The sequence below is a fragment of the Patella vulgata genome, chromosome 2 (assembly GCF_932274485.2).
Source record: "Patella vulgata chromosome 2, xgPatVulg1.2, whole genome shotgun sequence".
Taxonomy (NCBI): Eukaryota; Metazoa; Mollusca; class Gastropoda; family Patellidae; genus Patella; species Patella vulgata.
In genome coordinates, this window is record NC_065880.2 from 58,283,547 (window position 1) to 58,305,966 (window position 22,420).

General features: G+C 36.0%; 2 protein-coding genes and 1 long non-coding RNA gene across 4 annotated transcripts in view; 1 reads left to right on the forward strand and 2 right to left on the reverse strand.

The window, feature by feature from the left end:
* The window catches only part of LOC126811236 (uncharacterized), a 56,867-nt gene extending 44,680 nt beyond the window's left edge, over positions 1-12,187 (forward strand). The window contains exons 4-8 of the mRNA XM_056098527.1: positions 9,476-9,679; positions 10,116-10,288; positions 10,733-10,906; positions 11,023-11,139; positions 11,468-12,187. Coding sequence (XP_055954502.1) covers positions 10,763-10,906; positions 11,023-11,139; positions 11,468-12,127 — 921 coding nt within the window. The 5' untranslated portion in view covers positions 9,476-9,679; positions 10,116-10,288; positions 10,733-10,762 and the 3' untranslated portion in view covers positions 12,128-12,187. The remainder of the gene's footprint in view (positions 1-9,475; positions 9,680-10,115; positions 10,289-10,732; positions 10,907-11,022; positions 11,140-11,467) is intronic.
* The window catches only part of LOC126811164 (centrosomal protein of 164 kDa), a 232,345-nt gene that overhangs the window by 11,519 nt on the left and 198,406 nt on the right, over positions 1-22,420 (reverse strand). For both annotated transcript variants that reach the window (XM_056098523.1, XM_056098522.1), the window contains one exon: positions 2,646-2,801. In XM_056098523.1, coding sequence (XP_055954498.1) covers positions 2,646-2,801 — 156 coding nt within the window. The remainder of the gene's footprint in view (positions 1-2,645; positions 2,802-22,420) is intronic.
* Positions 12,135-15,529, reverse strand: LOC126811311 (uncharacterized). Its single transcript, XR_008785966.1, has 2 exons — positions 13,816-15,529; positions 12,135-13,138 (listed from the first exon to the last, which is right to left on the reverse strand). It is a non-coding gene; the product is annotated as an uncharacterized LOC126811311 (long non-coding RNA).

A 22,420-nucleotide genomic window follows, 5' to 3' on the forward strand; every position in this document is an offset into this window, starting at 1 on the left:
ACTATACAATTATACGGCCAGTACAGAATAATCCACACGTATAGAAGCCACATAATCTGGTGATTGGTGTTATTAAGTTGTATACAGTCGTCAACAGATTATACTGAGTGTTGTGTTGATAATTAATGATGAGTGTCTATTAGTAGAACAATAAAAGTTAATTGATACGTGGGAATCTAATCAATGGGGTGAAGCAGTCCATTGTTAATCATTCACGTATTGTCCACGTGCCATAAGAATTTTCTACAACAAAGCCGTTTACTGCTATTACGGTCATGCACGGTGTAAACAAGGTTATTATGATCTTCGAAAAAGGGCAATTGATATGAAGTACTGCTCTTCGAATCTAAACAACTGTCATATCAAATAAAAATAAAAATAGCATAGAAATTACGTAAATCCTTAACAACGTACATGTTTGGAGAAAAATGCATTTATAATTTTTTATAGCAGTATTACGGCCTTGTGGGAATTGTAGAAATAAAATCTAAAGATTAGTTAACATGCTTACCGAAAAATTAAGAAAATTACGTATTTCAGTTCTATTGTGCAGCAGTATTGATAATTCCACGTGTAGCAGAAATGTTGTGTATATATGGTTACTCTTATACACGACGATATTCTAGGAGGCGCTAGTATCGCTAGCTGTGAAGTTAGTTATCCGTTCGTCATAGTTATACATTATTAGGATTTATGTAACAAATCTGCGGCCCGTAATCCCATAAGAGATGGTCTAAATCCAATAAATGTTAGATATATGCCATGGATAATTATATATATATCTTCATTTCAAAAAGTTATTGTATTACAACTCAAAATTATCCAGGTCAGTGTGTTTTCTATAGAGCATGTGGTAATTACGTGTGAGTCACTGAAATGGTTTTTCTACGGCCAATTCAGCTATTTCGTTATTTAAAGTAGCTAAGTCTCTAACTCAATATCATCCAAAATCTTCAACATTGAAAACACGATTTATTTGTCAAATTAAATCAACATTGATGTTGTGATCTTACCGGAAAAAGATGGGCTTTTTATATCCAATATGTAAGACAAAATAAACATTTTACCATTGGTACACGAATCGTGTACCATAATGCATTTCAGCCCCAGTTGTAACAAGAGACTCGAGGGACAAGGCTAGACAGATTGCACCAAATCAAACGGCGTACGTAGACTGGAATAACCAGACGCTAGAAATTTGCACTCGATTGAGACTCCTGGCTTATTTCGCCGAACATAACTGATTTGAAATTGGAGTAAAAACGTAAACCATTCAATGTAAATCACTTTATATACATTCATATTACAGTATTATATGCGTTGCGACCCACTTTTGTCAATTTATAGGTCCCAAATGTTAGCGATTTCGCTCCTTTAATTAGCCAAAACGGAATATTTAATTAATAAATAATTATCATATGCCTTACTAATATTTCATTTTTAAGTCCAATATATATTTTTTTGTGTACCCCATGCTGACAAAGTGGTATAGACACGTGAATTCACAATACCCTACCATGAATAAACCAGCGGCTGCCAGGCAGGATACGCCCACATTTTCAAGAGATGGATAGAGAACAAGCTAACAATAAAGTGATTTTTCCTACAATCAAGGGCCATAATTCAGGAAATTACAATTCGATATGCGCGAATATCGAAAGGAACTGAGATCTTTGTGTTATAAACTTACATTTCAAGTTTCAACAAAATCGGATAAAAATTGTGACCTCTATAGGGTCCACAACCTTGATATACCATATTTTTACGCTATTTGAGAACGAACGGAGGCGATTTTGTCTGTCAATTTTGGGCCGATTTCCATGAAATTCGAACTCATTCGTCCTTAGGGTGTAACGGTGATATAATAATACGTTTTTTTGAATCGGATAAAAATTATCACCTCTATAGGGTCCACAAGCTAAAAACGCGATTTTTCGTACAATCAGGGGACATAATTCAGGAAGTAACGGTCCAATATGTGCGAATATCGAAAGGAACCGAGATCTTTGGGTTATAAACTTACATTTCAAGTTTCAACAAAATCGGATAAAAATTGTGACCTCTATAGGGTCCACAACCTTGATATACCATATTTTTATGCTATTTGAGAACGAACGGAGGCGATTTTGTCTGTCAATTTTGGGCCGATTTTTCACGAAATTCGAACTCAGCCATCCTTAGGGTGTAACGGTGATATAATAATACGTTTTTTTAAATCGGATAAAAACTATGACCTCTATAGGGTCCACAAGCTAAAAACATGATTTTTCGTACAATCAGGGGCCATTATTCAGAAAGTTACGGTCCGATATGCGCGAATATCGAAAGGAACCGAGATCTTTGTGTTATCAACTTTTATTTCAAGTTTCAACAAAATCGGATAAAAATTGTGACCTCTATAGTGTCCACAAGCTAAAAACGTGATTTTTCGTACAAACAGGGGCCATAATCCATGAAGTTTCGATCTGATACATGCCAATATAGAAAGCAGCCGAGATCTTTTGGAGATAAACCTATATTTCAAGTTTCGTCAAAATCGGATAAGAATTGTGACCTGTAGAGTGTCCACAAGCAATTGTGGACGGACAGGGGCAACGACAATATACGTCCACATGAAAATGTGGGCATATAACAAGGGAACTCACATCTCTATGTTTAGCATCAAATTGTCGTAATTTAGTTTCTTTTTCTTTCAATAATCTGACACCAGCCTTCATGTTAGTTTCCATCTGATCTAGTTTTAAAGCTTCTAAACCTAAACTAATTCTCACATCATCTAATACATAATTATCTCCATCAATCTATAAAATAAATTATAAGTTATCTTTCTGTCTTAAAATCCCTCAAAAATAGATTTTGTGTCACCCAGTAACAGAAAAATAACATTTAAACCAAGAGAAATGTATCTTCCTTTTTAGATCCCATAATTAAAAGTTGTATGTTTATATTATATAAATATTGAATGAATAAAAAGTGTTAGAAAGGGAAAAAAAAATTCTATAAATATCGAATGAATAAAAAGTGTTAGAAAGGAAAAAAAGAAATCTTTGCAATATTTCCAAAATATAATTTGACCAAAAGATTTACATTAAAGTCCACCACTAATATGTTTTCACATGATAAATGTGTTAAATGTAATGTCCAATATTGCTCAGGCACTGAGCAGCTGCCAGGCAGGATACGCCCACATTTTGCAAGTGATGGATAGAGAACAAACTCAAAACAAACACTATTTTTTGTACAATCAAGGGCAATAATCCAGAAAGTTACAGTCTGAAATGCGCAAGTATCAAAAGGGACTGAGATCTTTGGGATATAAAGATGTTTTAAGTTTCATCAAAATAGGATAAAAGTTGTGACCTCTGGAGGATCCAAGACCTTCGTATATATACTTTTACACCAGCGGCTGCCAGGCAGGATACGCCCACATTTTGCAAGAAATGGATAGAGAAACAAACGTGATTTTTTGTATAATCAGGGGCAATAATCCAAAAAGTTATGGCCTGAAATGTGCAAATATCAAAAGGGACAGAGATCTTTGGGATATAAAGATATGTTTTAAGTTTCATCAAAATCGGATAAAAATTGTGACCTCTAGAGGGTCCACAACCATCGTATTACACACTTCTACACAATTTGCGTACAAAGAGCGGCCATTTTGTCGGGCAGTTTCATTTCGATTTTCCCGAAATACGAATTCAACCTTCATTATGGTGGAGTGGTGATGTATTTAAAACGTTTTTTAAAATCGGAAAAAAATTGTTGTGATCTCTAGAGAATCTGCAAGCTAAAAATGCGATTTTTTTAACAATCAAGGGCCATAATCCAGGGGGTTAAGTTCGGGTATCTGTGATTATCAAAAGGAACCAAGATCGTAGTGTGTAATGCTGATATATTCACACGTTTTTTTTAAATCAGATAAAAATTGTGACCTCTACAGGGACAACAAGCTAAAAACGTGATTTTTTGTTCAATAAAGGGCCATAATTCAGGAAGTTACGATCCGATATGCGCGAATATTGAAAGGGACCAATATCTTTGGGTTATAAACATGTATTTCAAGTTTCATCGAAATCAGATAAAAATTGTGACCTCTAGATAGTCCACAACCTTGATATACCAGGCCCCCGAGTTCACAAAACATTCTTAGACTTTCGTTAAGAATTTACTCCACTTTCAACCACTGTTTATGAGAAATATCTTTGATCCAGAAAAACAAAACTTGTACATAGTATCTTATTGATGTATTTGATACATTAAAACAACAAGTGTTATATAAACAGCTATATTTTAGTTCAAATAAGAAGAACAATTGTGGGTAAATTCTTAACTTAAGTCTGAGAATGCTTTGTGAACTCGGGGCGAGATGTTTACACTATTTGTGTATGAGGGGCGAGCAGTTTTGGCCCGATTTTCACGAATTTCAAACTCAAACATCATAAGGGTGATATACTAAAACGGTTTATTAAATCGGATAAAAATTGTTACCTCTATAGGGAACATAAGCTAATAGTAAGTGCAGGGGGACTGCACCACACATAATTTACACAAAAACAAATATACTGACAAGATACAACACACAGAAATATGAATGTAAACATATTGAAGTAACCAGCAGCTGCCAGGCAGGATACGCCCACATTTTCGAGAGATGGATAGAGAACAAGCTAACAAGAAAGTGATTTTTCCTACTATCAAGGGCCATAATTCAGGAAATTGTAGGGTCCACAAGCTAAAAACGTGATTTTTCGTAAAATCAGGGGCCATAATTCAGGAAGTTATGGTCCGATGTGCGCGAATATCGAAAGGAACTGAGATCTTTGTGTTATAAACTTACATTTCAAGTTTCAACAAAATCGGATAAAAATTGTGACCTCTATAGGGTCACAGCCTTGATATACCTTATTTTTAAGCTATTTGAGAACGAAGGGCGGCCATTTTGTCTGTCAATTTTGGGCCGATTTTCACGAAATTCGAACTCAATCTTCCTTAGGGTGTAACGGTGATATAATCATACGGTTTTTTAAATCGGATAAAAATTATGACCTCTATAGGGTCCACAAGCTAAAAACGCGATTTTTCGTACAAGCAGGGGCCATAATTCAGGAAGTTACGGTCCGATATGCTTGAAGATCGAAAGGAACCGAGATCTTTGGGTTATAAACTTACATTTCAAGTTTCAAAAAAATCGGATAAAAATTGTGATCTCTATAGGGTCCACAACCTTGATATACCATATTTTTATGCTATTTGAGAACGAACGGCGGCTATTTTGTTTGTCAATTTTGGGCCGATTTTCACGAAATTCGAACTCAACCTTCCTTAGGGTGTAACGGTGATATAATAATACGTTTTTTTAAATCGGATAAAAATTATGACCGCTATAGGGTCCACAAGCTAAACACACGATTTTTCGTACAATCATTGGCCATAATTCAGGAAGTTACAGTCCAATATGCGCGAATATCGAAAGGAACCGAGATCTTTGGGTTATAAACTTACATTTCAAGTTTTAGAAAAATCAGATAAAAATTGTGACCTCTATAGTGTCCACAAGCTAAAAACGTGATTTTTCGTACAATCAGGGGCCATAATCCATGAAGTTTCGATCCGATACATGCCAATATCGAAAGCAGCCGAGATCTTTTGGGGATAAACCTATATTTCAAGTTTCGTCAAAATCGGCTAAGAATTGTGACCTGTAGAGAGTCCACAAACAATTGTGGACGGACGGATGGACAGGGGCGACGGCATAATACGTCCACATGAAAATGTGAGCGTATAAAAACTAACTATACAAGTAACCACATCCATGAAATGTATAAACCAGCAGCTGCCAGGCAAGATACGCCCACATTTTGCAACAGATGGATAGAGAACAAGCTAAAAACAAACGTGATTTTTTGTACAATCACGGGCAAAAATCCAGAAAGTTATGGCCTGAAATGTGCAAATATCAAAAGGAAAGTTAAGTTCTGGTATCCGCGATTATCAAAAGGAACCAAGATCTTAGTGTGTAATGGTGATATATTCACACGTTTTTTTAAATCAGATAAAAATTGTGACCTCTACAGGGACCACAAGCTAAAAACAAGATTTTTTGTTCAATCAAGGGCCATAAGTCAGGAAGTTACGATCTGATATGCGCGAATATCGACTGGAATCAATATCTTTGGGTTATAATCATGTATTTCAAGTTTCATAGAAATCCGATCAAAATTGTGACCTCTAGAGGGTCCACAACCTTGATTTACTAAATGTTTACACTATTTGCATACGAGGGGCGGCCATTCTGTCCAGCAGTTTTGGCTCGATTTTCTTGAATTTCGAAGTCAACAAACGTTTTTTTAAATCGAATAAAAATTGTTACCTGTAGAGGGACCACAAGCTAAAAATACGATTTTTCGTACAACCAGAGGCCATAATTCAGGAAGTTACGTTCTGATATGCGCGAATATTGACAGGAACCGAGATCTTTGGGTTATAAACTTGCATTTCAAGTTTCATCAAAATCAATCAAAATTGTGGCCTCTAGAGGGTCAACAACTTTGATATCCCAGATGTTTACACTATTTGCGTATGAGGGGTGGCCATTTTGTCTGGCAATTTTGGTCTGATTTTCATGAAACTCAACCCCAGACAAAATTATGGTAAAATCTGGGGCCGTAATTCGGGAAGTTACGATTCGATATGCACTAAAATAGAAAGGAACCAAGATATTTGGGTTATAAACATGCATTTCAAATTTCATCAAAATCAGATGACAATTGTGACCTCCAAAGGGTCCACAACCCTGATACACAATATTTTGACACTTTTTGCGAACGAGGGGCGGCCAATTTGTCTGTCAGTTTCGGTCCGATTTTTACGACATTCAAACTCAACCATCCTCAGGGAGTAACGGTGATATATTCAAACGTTTTTTTAAATCGGATAAAAAACAAGCTAAGACGCGATTTTTCGTACAATCAGGAGCCATAGTTCAGGAAGTTATGGTTCGATATGCGTGAATATCGAAAGGAACCGAGATCTGTGGGTTATAAACACGCATTTCAAGTTTCATCCAGAGGGTCCACAACCCTGATACGCAATATCAGTTTCGGTCCAATTTTTACGAAATTCAAGCTCAACCATCCTTAGGGTGTAACGGTGATATATTCACATGTTTTTTTAAAATCAGATAGAAATTGTGACCTCTAGAGAGTCCACAACCTTGATATACCAGGCCCCGAGTTCACAAAACTCTATGGGGTCCACAAGCTAAAAACGCGATTTTTCATACAATCAGGGGCCATAATTCAGGAAGTTATGGTCCGATATGTGCGAATATCGAAAGGAACTGCGATCAGTGGGTTATAAACATACATTTCAAGTTTAAACCAAATTGGATAAAAATTGTGACCTCTGTTCACAAGCTAAAAACGCGATTTTTCGTACAAGTTACGGTCCGATACATGCCAATATCGAAAGGAACCGAGATCTAAGGGAGATAAACCTATATCGGATAAAAATTGTGGACAGTCTACAGGTCACAATTTTTATCCGATTTCAATCCTACAATCAAGGGCCATAATTCAGGAAATTACAATTTGATATGCAAAAATATCGAAAGGAACGGAGATCTTTTGGTTATAAATTTACATTTCAAGTTTCAACAAAATCGGATAAAAATTGTGACCTCTATAGGGTCCACAACCTTGATATACCATATTTTTACGCTATTTGAGAACGAACGGCGGCCATTTTGTCTGTCAGTTTTGGGCCGATTTTTACAAAATTCAAACTCAGCCATCCTTAGGGTGTAAGGGTGATACAATAATACGTTTTTTTAAATCGGATAAACATTTTGACCTCTGTAGGGTCCACAAGCTAAAAACGTGATTTTTCGTAAAATCAGGGGCCATAATTCAGGAAGTTATGGTCCGATGTGCGCGAATATCGAAAGGAACCGAGATCTTTGGGTTATAAACTTACATTTCAAGTTTCAACAAAATCGGATAAAAATTGCGACCTCTATAGGGTCCACAACCTTGATATACCATATTTTTTACGCTATTTGAGACTGAACGGCGGCCATTTTGTCTGTCAATTTTGGGCCGATTTTCACGAAATTTGAACTCAACCGTCCTTAGGGTGTAACGGTGATATAATAATACGGTTTTTTAAATCGGATAAAAATTATGACCTCTATAGGGTCCACAAGCTAAAAACGCGATTTTTCGTCCAATCAGGGGCCATAATTCAGGAAGTTACAATCCGATATGCGCGAATATCGAAAGGAACCGAGATCATTGGGTTATAAGAATACATTTCAAGTTTAAACCAAATCGGATAAAAATTGTGACCTCTACAGTGTTCACAAGCTAAAAACGTGATTTTTCGTACAATCAGGGGCCATAATCCATGAAGTTACAGTCCGATGCATGCCAATATCGAAAGGAACCGAGATCTTTGGGTGATAAACCTATATTTCAAGTTTCATTGAAATCGGATAAAAATTGTGACCTGTAGACTGTTCACAAACAATTGTGGACGGACGGACAGGGGCGACGACAATATACGTCCACATGAAAATGTGGGCGTATAAAAATCGTAATGCCTGTGAATAGGAAACACTATATAGCGTGCAAATTGCTATGATACTATAAATTGACGGGTATTTTACTACTTCAAAACCAAATTTGTCCGTTTTGTCAAAAATACGGACATTAAATTTATTGTAAATTATATTAATATCTAGGTCAAGAACAGATGCATTTATGGTGCCAGAATTTTCTTTATTTAATATTAGTTCTGGTGGATATATTTCACTTTTATAGTTGTTGAAAGTTCCATTAACATTAATGGGTTTTATGTTATCAATGTATCGGAAGGTATAGTTTAGACTTTTTGCTATTTGGTAATCAGTTTTTCGTTTATGATCCTGAAAGCAGAATTCATATTTATATAAATGTGCATTTACCATAAATGAGGCAGGGTCAGTTTCTATTGATAAACCAATAGTTTGCTGTATTACTTGATCCCTAACCTCAAACATGGCATTGTCAATGAGAAAATGTATGATGTTTTGAAACTTTTCTTTATCAAAAACTACAGTGTCGGCATTGCAACGTTTATAATGAGTAAATGGCCATCAAGTTTCTGCCATCAAGTGTTTGTTTACGTAATTCGTTGATTGTTATTGTTTTCCATTCCGATTATAATTTACACAATTAAAGACTGTTGTTAGTTATAAATTTATTGTAATGAAACCTGGTGGATACGAAGACAATATAAAATAATACATATTGATATAGGGCCTATATTATAATTTCAATAATAAATAGATCTAGGCTAAATTTTATTTCTTTTCGTCCAGAACAGGTAAAACCTTATTCGGTATTGCTAGTCGTCGAGGCTATACTATTTTAGTATTATTGTTAATAATAACACTAAATCCTGTCTAATTTTAGTCTTTCATTAATTTAAATTCTAGATTGATATTTGATGACAGAAATTCCTCAAAAAATGAACCTGCACCAGAATTCCACATGTGTCTGCCTGGAAACAGCGAGTATACAGATCTCCATGCTGATCACTTACAGAACTTCCCTAATGTGACCAAACAGAGAGTAGTGGATTTCTTACAACTAAGTGACCAAAAGTTGAATGAAAAAATTGAACTTCTTTATGCACAGAGGTAACTTTTAAACAGGTGTCACATCTTATTTAAGGTGTTGACAGCACAATTATGTACTATCACATCAGGCAGAGTTAGTGACTTTGTAACTCATTTCATTTTACACCTTTGCAAAGTTTGTGTAAGATTTAACTATGTTATGAATGTACTCATTTACACTAAATAGGAAATATTTTTTATTCAGAAATCCATCTCTTTTATATTTTTTTTTATCAAAGTACCATTAATAATTTTAAAAAATTGTTTTGGAATTTAATTTGCAGAAGAAAAAAAAATTAATATTGAGAGCTAATTAACTTGCCCCAATGTCATCCCTCTCAGTGATGGTAGCCGCCAAGCGAATAATTACTGCTGATCAGTCTGTGACATCTTTTCAGTTTCTTCTTTGTACACAAACTTATCCTTTATTTTTACAATACATTTGTATTTATTTTAGGTATCTAAGATATGTGCGTGTAGTCATAAATGATGTAACATATATAACTTCCAACGTTTGGGCAGAAATGAAAAGATCAACAAGCTACAAAGTGGACATAAGTATAGATAGGAATGCAGTGATCCAGCAAACTCAGTGTGAATGTGCAGTAGGACAAGGACCATTGGCTCATTGTAAGCATGTGGGAAGTGTTTTATTTGGTTTAATTTTATTTACATAATTCGCTTGCGCGTAGGGGTCTTTAGCAATGGGAGGAAACCGGAGGACCCGGAGAAAACCCACGAGGTTGGACAGGCAACCCTACTCCTTGCCACGTACAACCGGGGATTCGAAACCACGCCAGTTGACTCAATGACAGACTTTATGATACAGCGCGCGCACGCTAACCATTCAGCCATCCAACCCCACTCTCCCATAAGGAAACGCTGGTCTGCAACATCACCCTAGGTAAGCCCCACTAACTGACTGAGATAATTATGAAAGCTCCTAGGGAGTCTAGATAAGCTGACATTACAAGTTAAACACATTTTTTGTGACATTCCATTATATTTAGGATACATTCAAACTTGGAATAAACATTATAGGAAATTCATTAATGATATTTGCATTCATTTCAGGTTTTACAAAAATTTCACAAAAGTAAGCCCATGAAAGGTAGTCCATTGAAAACAAGGAACCTGAGTGGAATCAGAGGAAATGTGAAGCCTGCTATTTATGATCCAAGACCAGTGCATAGGAAGAATTCTTCAAAAAATGAACAAAACTTGAGAAACGTGGTACTTAACTGGCAGGTGAGCTAATTCAATTCATATTTGATTAATCTTAAGATTTTTGAGTGATTTATGTCATTATGAAAATGAAATATTAACTCCATCATCCTGTACTATGACAACCTTTTCTGTTTCAGGGAAAATCAAAGTGGCCTGTGCTACAAATGTATGAATCAGCCAACATAAGAGCCTTAGCAGCTGACCATGACTACATGGAGCTGACAATGGAGGATCACTTTCTCAAGACTGAAAAGGTATTATTTTAGTTTAAAACAGTTATTTGTTATAAGATAATTACAGTCTTGTACTTTATTCAAGATCACAAATGGTTTGACTCTGTAACAGTGATTAGATTATTATTGTAGTGTTCCTCTATAAACAGTCATTATGTAATATCTAAATCTGCCTATTGCAGGTCTTTTTGGGGCCTTAAATGATATATAAATTATTAATTAGACATTTATTAACATGACAAGACCATAATCAACTCTCGATGCCAATTTTAAGTTGATATCTTAAATAATGCATCTTAAGTTTAAATGTCAATCGGATAATAATTTCTTGTATTTACTGTAATTTCAGGTATCCTGTATTTCAAAGGCTGAAATCTATGAAATTGAGCAGCAAACCAAATACCAAAGTGCATGTGACAGGTGGACAGCAGAAAGACGAAAACGAATTACATCTTCTAATTTTGGAAATATATGCAAGGCCACTATAAAGAGAGACATTGATATGCTACTGAGGGGTCTATTACACCCAGTAAATCTAAAAACTAAACAAACTATGTATGGGAGACAATATGAAAGTGTGGCAGTGGAGAGTTTTGAGACATTGACAAACACTAAAACTAAGAGTTGTGGACTTTTTGTTAGTGAGACACACCCTATGCTGGCTGCCTCACCAGATAGAGTCATTGACGATGAAACTCTGGTAGAGGTAAAGTGCCCGTACTCAGCACGAAATTATTTAATTTCTGAACAAACGGTTCCATATCTGACCATAACTGATGGGAAGTTAACCCTAAAAAAAACCCATAACTATTACTATCAAATACAAGGGCAGTTGTTTTGTGCGGGTAGGAGACAGTGCAAGTTTATTGTTTTTACTTTGACAGACATAAAAATCATAGACATCTTTTATGATCATGAATTTGTTATGGAAATGTTGAATAGACTCTCAAGTTTCTATGATTCACATTTTAAGAATGCCATTTTGAATAAATATTTATTTAATAAATAAAAATATATCAGAGTTAATATGTTTTATTCTATCCAATGTTACAAGATCAATACACGTCAACTTAGGCATCATTGTGGACAATGGCTGGTCTAAAATTACATAAATAAAAACAAACTGAAATAATTGCATCTGACAAATTTGATTCTGTATTATTTAGAGGTTTTTTCAATATTTTAAATGTCTTGGCTAGTCCGATAATTCGTTCAACGTGCACTCGTTTGCTGGCTATTTTTCGATCATTTGCTACTGAATGTCCAGACATCCTGTTCTTTTTTTAAAAAAATTCTGGAATGTTAATTTCCACATTTGACGGTATGAACAGATCTTGGACATTAAACCCCTTATCTGCCATGACAGAGTCACCAGATTCACATAAATTCATTAGACAGCTTCTCTCGCATATCTGCCTATCACTGGCTGCACCACCAAATGCATCGGACACATAACTCACAAGACCCCCTGGTGTAACACCTACAAGGACCTTAACCGTATTTCTGTTTTTATATGTGGAAAATGTGCCTTGCTGAATAATGGGTTGTTTTGGCCTTTGTATTGGTATTTCCGTACCATCAATTACTATCCTTGTTGTCGGAAACTTAGACTTAAAGTCTGCAGGACTGTAAAACTTTACCAAGTCTTTGGATGGCCACCAGTTAATTTCCTTAAAGTGAAAATACATGAAATTTATCCATGTTATAAATATGTTCATAAGCTCTTTTTCACATATTTCAAATGTGTCAGACAACTCTAAATTACTCCTCCCAAGTCTAAGTTTAACCAAAGTCAGAAAAAACTGGTCCTCTGTTGACATCTTAGGTTTTGTCGCATAAAAATACCTAAGTTCATCAACTACTGGCCCAAACGAGTAAAACAAACACATAAAAGCATCATAGCTTTCTAGTCCAGTATAATATAGAAATTTCTCCGAACTCAACATGTATTTTCGGGCACAGAAGCGCATTGACATATCAACTTGAGTAGCAGAGTCTTTTGTATCAGGTTCACTTTTAACTGAAAGAAAAGAAAAAAGTTTTTTTTTGTAAATTTCAAACATTAAACAATAATATTTTATTAAACGTGGAGGCCAATTAGGGGTACATGTATATAGCTATATTAATATTTGTGACTGTTGCATATATGTCTGTCTGTTCAGGGTTGGTGGCTTCGCTACGGCTGTCCTGAGGCTGAAATTTGGTGTAATGGGGTAACTCAGGCCAGGTGGTGTTGGATTATCGCTTTCAGTTTCAGAGTTCTACTACTTACAACTCGTCAGGGCCTGGTCATCCGTAAAGTGAATAGTTTATGTTTAATACCATTATGGGTATATTTCGCTGCAAGAATCCAGACATAATTTATATTAAATAGCAGTAGGGAGTCGCTTCATCAATTTCAAGACATTGGGGGGGGGGGTAGCTATTATCCAAATGAATTTAGAATTATTATCGAGCATAATATCAGAAATTAGGGGGTATGGGCCGGGGCATGGGCTTGTAGTAGTACCACTTAGTAGGAGTCCTTTGCATTGTAATTTGTACAATACCGGGTCTATAAGTTTAAAACTGTCTTTCAGCAAAGTACCGTAATTATTAGACAAATCCTATGTTTCATTCACAAAACATAAGAATTTCCCTTCATTTTTTTTTCTCGTAGACTAGTCATCGCACCCAAACTTTGTAAATTAAACCTACCTTCGATAGGAGTAAAGTCCTCTTCGATGTATTCTATTTCAACTTCGTTTCCTACATTTTCAGAAGTTGTTTATGTAGGGCTCTTTCTCTGCGCCTACTACCTGATAAACTTGTTCTTTTCCAAGCAAATAAATGTGGAATCGCTCCTGGCTTCAATATACTATTGACCATTTGATCCCCTGGAATAATTAATATTAAAAATACAATCAAATACCGGTAGATTTAACAGTAGTCTAGTACAAAAAAAATTTTACTTTTTTTTACTCATATATAGGCATAGCCATAGGCTAAATTTTAATTAAATGAGAATCATTCCTAGGCCTTGTTGTAGTATTGTAAATATACAGCATTTTAGTTTTACCAAGGCATGCCTAATTTGGCCTTAAATTTAGGCTAAATTTTAATTAAATGAGAATCATTCCTAGGCCTTAATTGCTGTAGTATTGCAAATATACAGTATTTTACCAAGGGCTATACACAAGATCTGTTTTCTATTTAGGCCTAAGTAAGAGTAAGAGTAGATTGCCACCAGCTGTCCTTTGGCCCTCCTGGTATAGCCTAGTCATAAAATACTAATATAGGCCTAGTATTAATACTATTAATAGTGACACGTTTTGATAGGCCTAAAATTTCTAGTTCCTCTTGGCAGCGAACGCCGAAATTGTAATCCTTAAAACTTTGGACTAGATCTAATTGAAAATATTTCTCAATCTAATTCCTAAAAAAAGTCAAAATATAAAAATGTATTTTGTCAACTTACTTTCTTTGGTTTCTGAAATGTAGTCAGAAGAATCAAAATGCGATCGACAAACAATACTCCACTTAGACGGTGTCCAGTCACTTTCTCCTCTTTTTACGGCCTGAATCCATCGCCGTCTCTCAACAGGGTCCAGCGGAAATTTATGCCCACCTTTCCCATTACACATCGGTACGCAACAATGAGCTGGCATTATTTAATTCACACAGAAAACCAAAACGGGCGGTGAGAATGAAAATGATTGTCAGTGAAGCGTAGAGCAGACGAGACTGACACTTCCGTGTCCTACTTTCTTTGCGCGCCACCTAGCTTCCGGTTTAATTCTGCCGGTACCTCATTGTCCGAAATCGTTGAAAATCAATATGATTCTTCATCTCATGCCTCAAAAACTGTGTATAAATTTAAAGTCATTCGGATATTAACTTTAGCCTCTAGATCGTCCACAAAATTTTTCAAAGTGATCAAGGGCCATAACTCTGGCAGTAATTATGGAAAATCGCTGAAAATCAATGGGCTTCCTCGTCTCATGACCTTAAACACTGTGTATAAATTTAAAGTCAATAGGATATTAACTTTAGCCTCTAGAGCGTGAACAAGATTTATCAAAGTGATCAAGGGCCATAACTCTGGCAGTAATTATTGGAAATTGCTGAAAATCAATAGGCTTCTTCGTCTCATGACCTTAAACAATGTGTATAAATTTAAAGTCAATCGGATATTAACTTTAGCCTCTAGAGCGTCCACCAGATTTTTCAAAGTGATCAAGGGCCATAACTCTGGCAGTAATTATCGAAAATCGTTGAAAATCAATAGGCTTCTTCATCCTATGACCTTAAACACTGTGTATAAATTTAAAGTCAATAGGATATTAACTTTGACCTCTAGAGCGTCCACAAGATTTTTTGAAGTGATCAAGGGCCATAAGTCAGGCAGTAATTATCGAAAATCGTTGAAAATCAATAGGCTTCTTCATCTCATGACCTTAAAAACTTTGTATAAATTTAAAGTCAATCGGATATTAACTTTGACCTCTAGAGCGTAACGGTGATATACTAAAACGTTTTTTTTAAATCAGATAAAAATTGTGAGGAAGTTATGATCTGATGTGCACGAATATCGAAAGGGAGAGAGAGAGAGAAATGGGGTTTAACGTCCACTCGACACAAACTAGGTCATTCCGGGACTAACATATGGTTTAACATATGGAGGAAGCTGGAGGACCCGGAGAAAACCCACGAGGTTGGACAGGCGAACCTAATCCTTGTCACGTACAACAGGGGATTTGAAACCATGCCAGTTGACTCAATGACAGGCCTTTATGATACAGCGTGCGCGTGCTTACCATTCGGCCATCCAACCCCCCTAATATCGAAAGGAACCAAGATCTTTGGGTTATAAACCTGCATTTCAAGTTTCATCAAAATCAGATGAAAATTGTGGCTCTAGTATGTCCACAAGCTGAAAACGTGATTTTTCATACAATCAGGCAGTGATCACCCTAAACTCTTAAGAGTCATTCCACGAGAAAACCATGCAGAAGGTGGGAAGGTGGGGCTTGGCAGATCAAGTTCATCTCGGGGGGGATTTTATGGACTCCTCAAGACTACTTCACAGCCAGGAGGGCCGATCTCAAAATTTCACCGTTATTGAATACAGCCTCTGGGTGATTTTTGACCAATTTTGCCATTATTCTGGTCATTTTTGGTCAATTTTCAGCCACCTATTTTAGTGAGTCTAGGGTTTGGATGGAAATGGTGGTGATTGGTGATGTTAGTGGGGGTCTTCCTGTGCCCCACTGTGAAGACCATAAAGTCGCATCTATTCTCTGGGAGTAATGATCAGCAAAGTTGTAACATATGGCGACTAAAACCGAAAATATACACCTGCGAAAATTAGCTCTATTTTCTATGATGCGGGGGTAGATCAAAATAGCGAAATGGTTTTATGCACAGCTAGAAACACTCTATCGATATAAAAAATAAAATCTCTGTCACCTCTCTTCAATCAATGCGAAATAATAAGTCAAAGTTGGGGAATTTTACCTATTGTAATCTCTCATTCTCTATGAAATGGCCAACTACTTTCATTCAGGGTAAGCCTGCTTTCTCCGTTTCTTCACCAAATCATTCGCCAGCGCTCGCAGGTAGCAGCTTGAAACCTGCTCGAGTAAAACTAGTCTCTTTGATGATGATTCGTATCCAATTCATGATGGCCGCGCATGAGACCGCAGAAAATATAAGCAATGAAATGACTTAAAGGACAATATTGGTGTCAGTCATTACCACATATGTGATAGAACTGGTTAAACATGTTCCAAATATAATTTTAACACAGAGATCATTGCTACGATAGATGAGTAATACAGGTGTCATGAATCGGAAGTGACGTACACCAAAGGAAAACATGAGTTTTAGCCAAATATTTTATATCATTTTTATTCATATGTTTGTTAATTAAAAATGAAAATAAATGTTAAATATGTACTTATTTAGTAAGCTTACACAAGAATATTATTTTATCTCCTTGACTGTCCAAAAGTTCACATTTTGGAGAGAATGAATGCAGATAACAAAACAATGTTTATAGGATAAATTACTTCACAGCCACATGATTTAGTTCATCTTCAAAACAGAAAAGACACGACAATTCTTTTTAAGACACCACTGATCATATGCTCCATGAAAATTCAAAATTTATGCTTTCTGGTCCATCCATTTTTATAAGCATGAGGTCACTGAGGGTTAGCTCGGTCTCTGTTAAGGTCTAATTTTTGTCCACATGTTGATGAAGCCAACGAAGGACTTGTGTCAGAGGGCTGTGTCGATACAGTTCATTTTCGATACGATAGGGCAAACCGATACGCAATACGTATCGCGATGACATCACGAATTATGCCCAAAATAACCCCAAACTACATTCTGTTTCAAGACGTTTGTTTGAGATGGGTAAGCATCAGGGTTCTTAATCCATTTTGAAAAGAACCGGCCAGAATTGGGTCAATTGATCGAGGTCCCGTAGGAAATGGGTTAATTATAAGTGTCCATTCCCTTTAAAACTAGACTTGGTAATTTGCTATGGAGAATGTCGTATTTTAATGTATGTAAGTGATAACCACAAAAATAACGACAGGTATATTTAATTCACATACCATCTTGAAGTTACGTCAGTAATATTTCAGAATAAATTACTGTCTTCGTTTATTCGATGAAACGTTCGCGTTTCACAAGTCGATGATCTAAAATATTAACATAATTCTACTACTGTTAGTATCAGAAAATACCGTAGCCAAAATAACCTGATACGACACCATGGCATTTCTTCATAACACAATTTGTAGATTTTTGTCTTATCATGTAACTTGCAAAAGTTTTTATTCATTCGTCAATGATGCAGCACAATTGTCACGTTCAACAACCATACTTGAAATTGCTTTAAAATAGAAATTCCGTACGATTATGATATAGCCTTCAATAAAAACGACAATATTTTTAAAATTAAGCCTTTGTCAGAATGTGTCTATAAAAAAAAATCATAACGGTAAGCGCTATTTAGAACTGGTTTATTGACCTAATTCCATCCGATATGTCACGTGTCATTGGAAATTGTCATTGGAGATTCTATCAGGAAAATATATTATTAAATGACTGTTTCGCGGTGTATTTAGTGTTCTATCAAGATTTAAATGAAGATTTAAATTTACCTAACAACTGGTCAGTGAATCCATCAATGTTTGATTCAGTTATTATTTTAATTTTAATATCTACCGGTACCTGGAATTCATACGCAGTGTGGAAGACGCTCGATTGGCAAACCATGCCTAGGTCGTCTTCTTTCGCCACGTGGGTTTCATTATCTTTTTTAAACTGAAGAATTTTTCAACGATACGACAAAATTACCTATAGATAAATATCGCTGGAACGTATCGGTGTATCGATAATATATATCGACACAGTCCTAGTCAGAGATGACACTCTCACTCTCGGAAGTAGATTCTGTACTAACAGTAGTCGTAGCAAACAAAAGGGATTCTATCCTCCTTATTTTGGGTTTACTAGTATTAGTTGTCATTATTGTGTGTTTTATTTATTTGGTGTGTGAGTAAAGACCAGCGGCTGCCAGGCAGGATACGCCCACATTTTGCAAGAGATGGATAGAGAACAAGCTAAAAACAAACGTGATTTTTTGTACAATCAGGGGCAATAATCCAGAAAGTTATGGTCTGAAATGCGCAAATATCAAAAGGGACTGAGATCTTTGGGATATAAAGATATGTTTTAAGTTTCATCAAAATAGGATAAAAATTGTGACCTCTAGAGGGTCCAAAACCTTCGTAGCATATTTTTACACAATTTTCGTACAAAGTGCAGCCATTTTGTTGGGCAGTTTCATTTTGATTTTCGCGAAATTCGAATTTAACATTCATTATGGTGGAATGGTAATATATTTAAACGGTTTTTAAAACCGGAAAAAAAATTTGTGACCTCTAGAGAATCTGCATGCTAAAAGTGCAATTTTTTAAAACAATCAGGAGACATAATCCAGGAAGTTACATTCGGATATACGTGATTATCAAAAGGAACCAAGTGTCCAAGATCTTAGTGTGTAATGGTGATATATTCACAAGTTTTTTTTAAATCGGATAAAAATTGTGACCTCTACATGGACCGCAAGCTAAAAAGGTGATTTTTTGTACATTCAAGGGCCATAATTCAGGAAGATACAATCCGACACGCGCGAATATCTAAAGGAACCAAGATCTTTGGGTTATAAACATGTATTTCAACTTTCATCAAAATCGGATCAAAGTTGTGACCTCTAGTGGGTCCACAACCTTGATTTACCAGATGTTTACAATATTTGCGTACGAGGAGTGGCCATTTTGTCTGGCAATTTTTGTCCGATTTTCATGAAACTCAACCTCAGACAAAATTAAGGTGTAATGGTGATATATTCGAACGTTTTTTTTAAATTGTATAATAATTGTGACCTTTAGAGGGACCACAAGCTAAAAACATGATTTTTCGTACAATCGAAAGGAACCAAGATATTTGGGTTATAAACATGCATTTCAAGTTTCATCAAAATCAGATGAAAATTGTGACCTCCAGAGGGTCCACAACCCTGATACACATTATTGTGACACTATTTGCGAACGAGGGGCAGTCATTTTGTCTGTCAGTTTCGATATGATTTTTACGAAATTTGGACTCAACCATCCTTAGGCTGTAACGGTGACATTTTCAAACTTTTTTTTAAATCGGATAAAAATTGTGACCTTGACCTATATGGGGTCCACAAGCTAAAAACGTGATTTTTCGTACAATCAGGGTCCATAATTCAGGAAGTTATGGTCCAATATGCGCGAATATCAAAAGGAACTGAGATCTATGGGTTACAAACATGCATTTCAAGTTTCATCAAAATCAGATGAAAATTGCGACCTCCAGTGGGTCCACAACCCTGATACACACTATTTTGACACTATTTGCGAACGAGGGGCGGCCATTTTGTTTGTCAGCTTCAGTCCAATTTTTACGAAATTCGAACTCAACCATCCTTAGGGTGTAACGGTGATATATTGTAACGTTTTTTTAAATCGGATAAAAATTGTGACCTCTATGGGGTCCGAAAGCTCAAAATACGATTTTCCGTACAATCGGGGGCCATAATTCAGGTAGTTATGGTGCGATATGCGCTAATATTGAAAGCAACCGAGATCTGTGGGTTATAAACATACATTTCAAGTTTAAACTAAACGTGATTTTTCGTACAATCAAGGGCCATAATCCATGAAGGTACAGTCTGATACATGCCACTATCAAAAGGAACCGAGATCCTATACCTATATTTCAAGTTTCTTTGAAATTGGATAAAAATTGTGACCTGTAGAGTGTTCACAAACAATTGTGGATGGATGGACTGACGACAAATATGTCCACATGAAAATGTGGGCGTATAAGAACGTGATTATTCGTACAATCAGGGGCCATAATTTAGGAAGGAAATGAGATATGTGGGTTATAAATATGCATTTTAAGTTTCATCAAAATCAGATGAAAATTGTGACCTCCAGAGGGTCCACAACCCTGATACGCAATATTTTGACACTATTTGCAAACGAGGGGCGGCCATTTTGTTCGTCATTTTTGGTCCAATTTGTTCGAAATTCGAACTCAACCATCCTTAGTGTGTAACAGTGATATATTCAAATGTTTTTTTAAATCAGATAAAAATTATGACCACTATAGCCACTATAGGGTCAACAAGCTAAAAACATGATTTTTCGTACAATCAGAGGTCATAATTCAGGAAGTTACTATCTGATATACGCGAATATTAAAGAAAGCAAGATCTTTGGGTTATAAACTTACATTTCAAGTTTCATCAAAATTGGATAAAAATTGTGACCTCCATAGGGTCCACAACTTTGATATACCATATTCTTCTGCTATTTGAGAACGAGGGGCGGCCATTTTGTCTGTTAGTTTTGGTTCGATTTTTACAATAAGCCATCCTTATTGTGTAACGGTGATATACTAAAACGTCTTTTTAAATCAGATAAAAATTATGACCTCTATAGGGTGCACAAGCTAAAAACGCGATTTTTCGTACAATCAGGGGCCATAATTCAGGAAGTTACGGTCTGATATGTGCGAATATCGAAAGGCTCCGAGATCTTTGTAGGCTATGATTTAGCTCCGAAAATCGTGTCAAGTGTAGCCATAATTGGTTGAAAAAATCAAATTCTAAGCCAATGAGAAACCATAAAAGCAAAGATCGTCATAGGTCAAGGGTCAATAGCCATAAATAGACCAGGGAAAACCTTTTATGAGACGGAACACGTTGGATTGTTTACATTTGTCAGAGAGAATTTCTCTGCAAATATGCCGGGATTACTGGATAATACCACCTGTTAAATGTTGCACTGATACGGTAAAGACGACTTACCCCTGATCTGTGGCATAAATATGGCCAATAATTGGGAAATAAACGCCAATGATTGAATGAATCTTTTATTTTCTGGAAACAAGTATTTCTTCAAAACTATTTCAGTGAAACAATATCCAAGAAAACAAGCCAACAGTGAGGCTGATGTCCCCCGCCGAAATAGGAAAATAATTAGAGAGTTATTGTGTTCCAAAGTCTCAGCAAATCAAATTGCTTATCGCTCTGCTTAATCTGAGCAGAAAATGCTCATTATCGATCTTAGTCAAGGTATTACTGTAATGAAACTATACACCAAGTTTCATCACTCTCACTTAATTAGAACTAAAGTTATAGTGTCCCAAAGCATCAACCAATCAAATTGTTTATCTCTGCTTACCCTAAGCGGAACGGACAGACAAACAGACAGACGGACGAACCCATTTTAATAGTTCCCTGCTTTCTTCGAAAGGCGGGGGACAATAAGCATGAACATTTACTCAATTCGAAGATCAACCAATCAAATTGTTTATCTCTGCTTACCATAAGCGGAACGGACAGACAGACAAACAGACAGACGGACGAACCCATTTTAATAGTTCCCTGCTTTCTTCGAAAGGCGGGGGACAATCAAAGTAGGAGAGTTATTGTTTTCCAAAGTCTCGACCAATCAAATTGCGTATCGCTCTGCTTACCCTGAGCAGAAAATGCTCATTATCAAACTTAGTCAAGGTATTACTGTAATGAAACTATACACCAAGTTTCATCAATCTCACTTAATTAGAACTAAAGTTATCGTGTCCCAAAGCATCAACCAATCAAATTGCTTATCTCTGCTTACCCTAAGCTGAAAATGCTCATCTTCGAACTCCATCAAGGCATTGACCTAATCAACACATACACCAAGTTTGAACATTCTAGCTC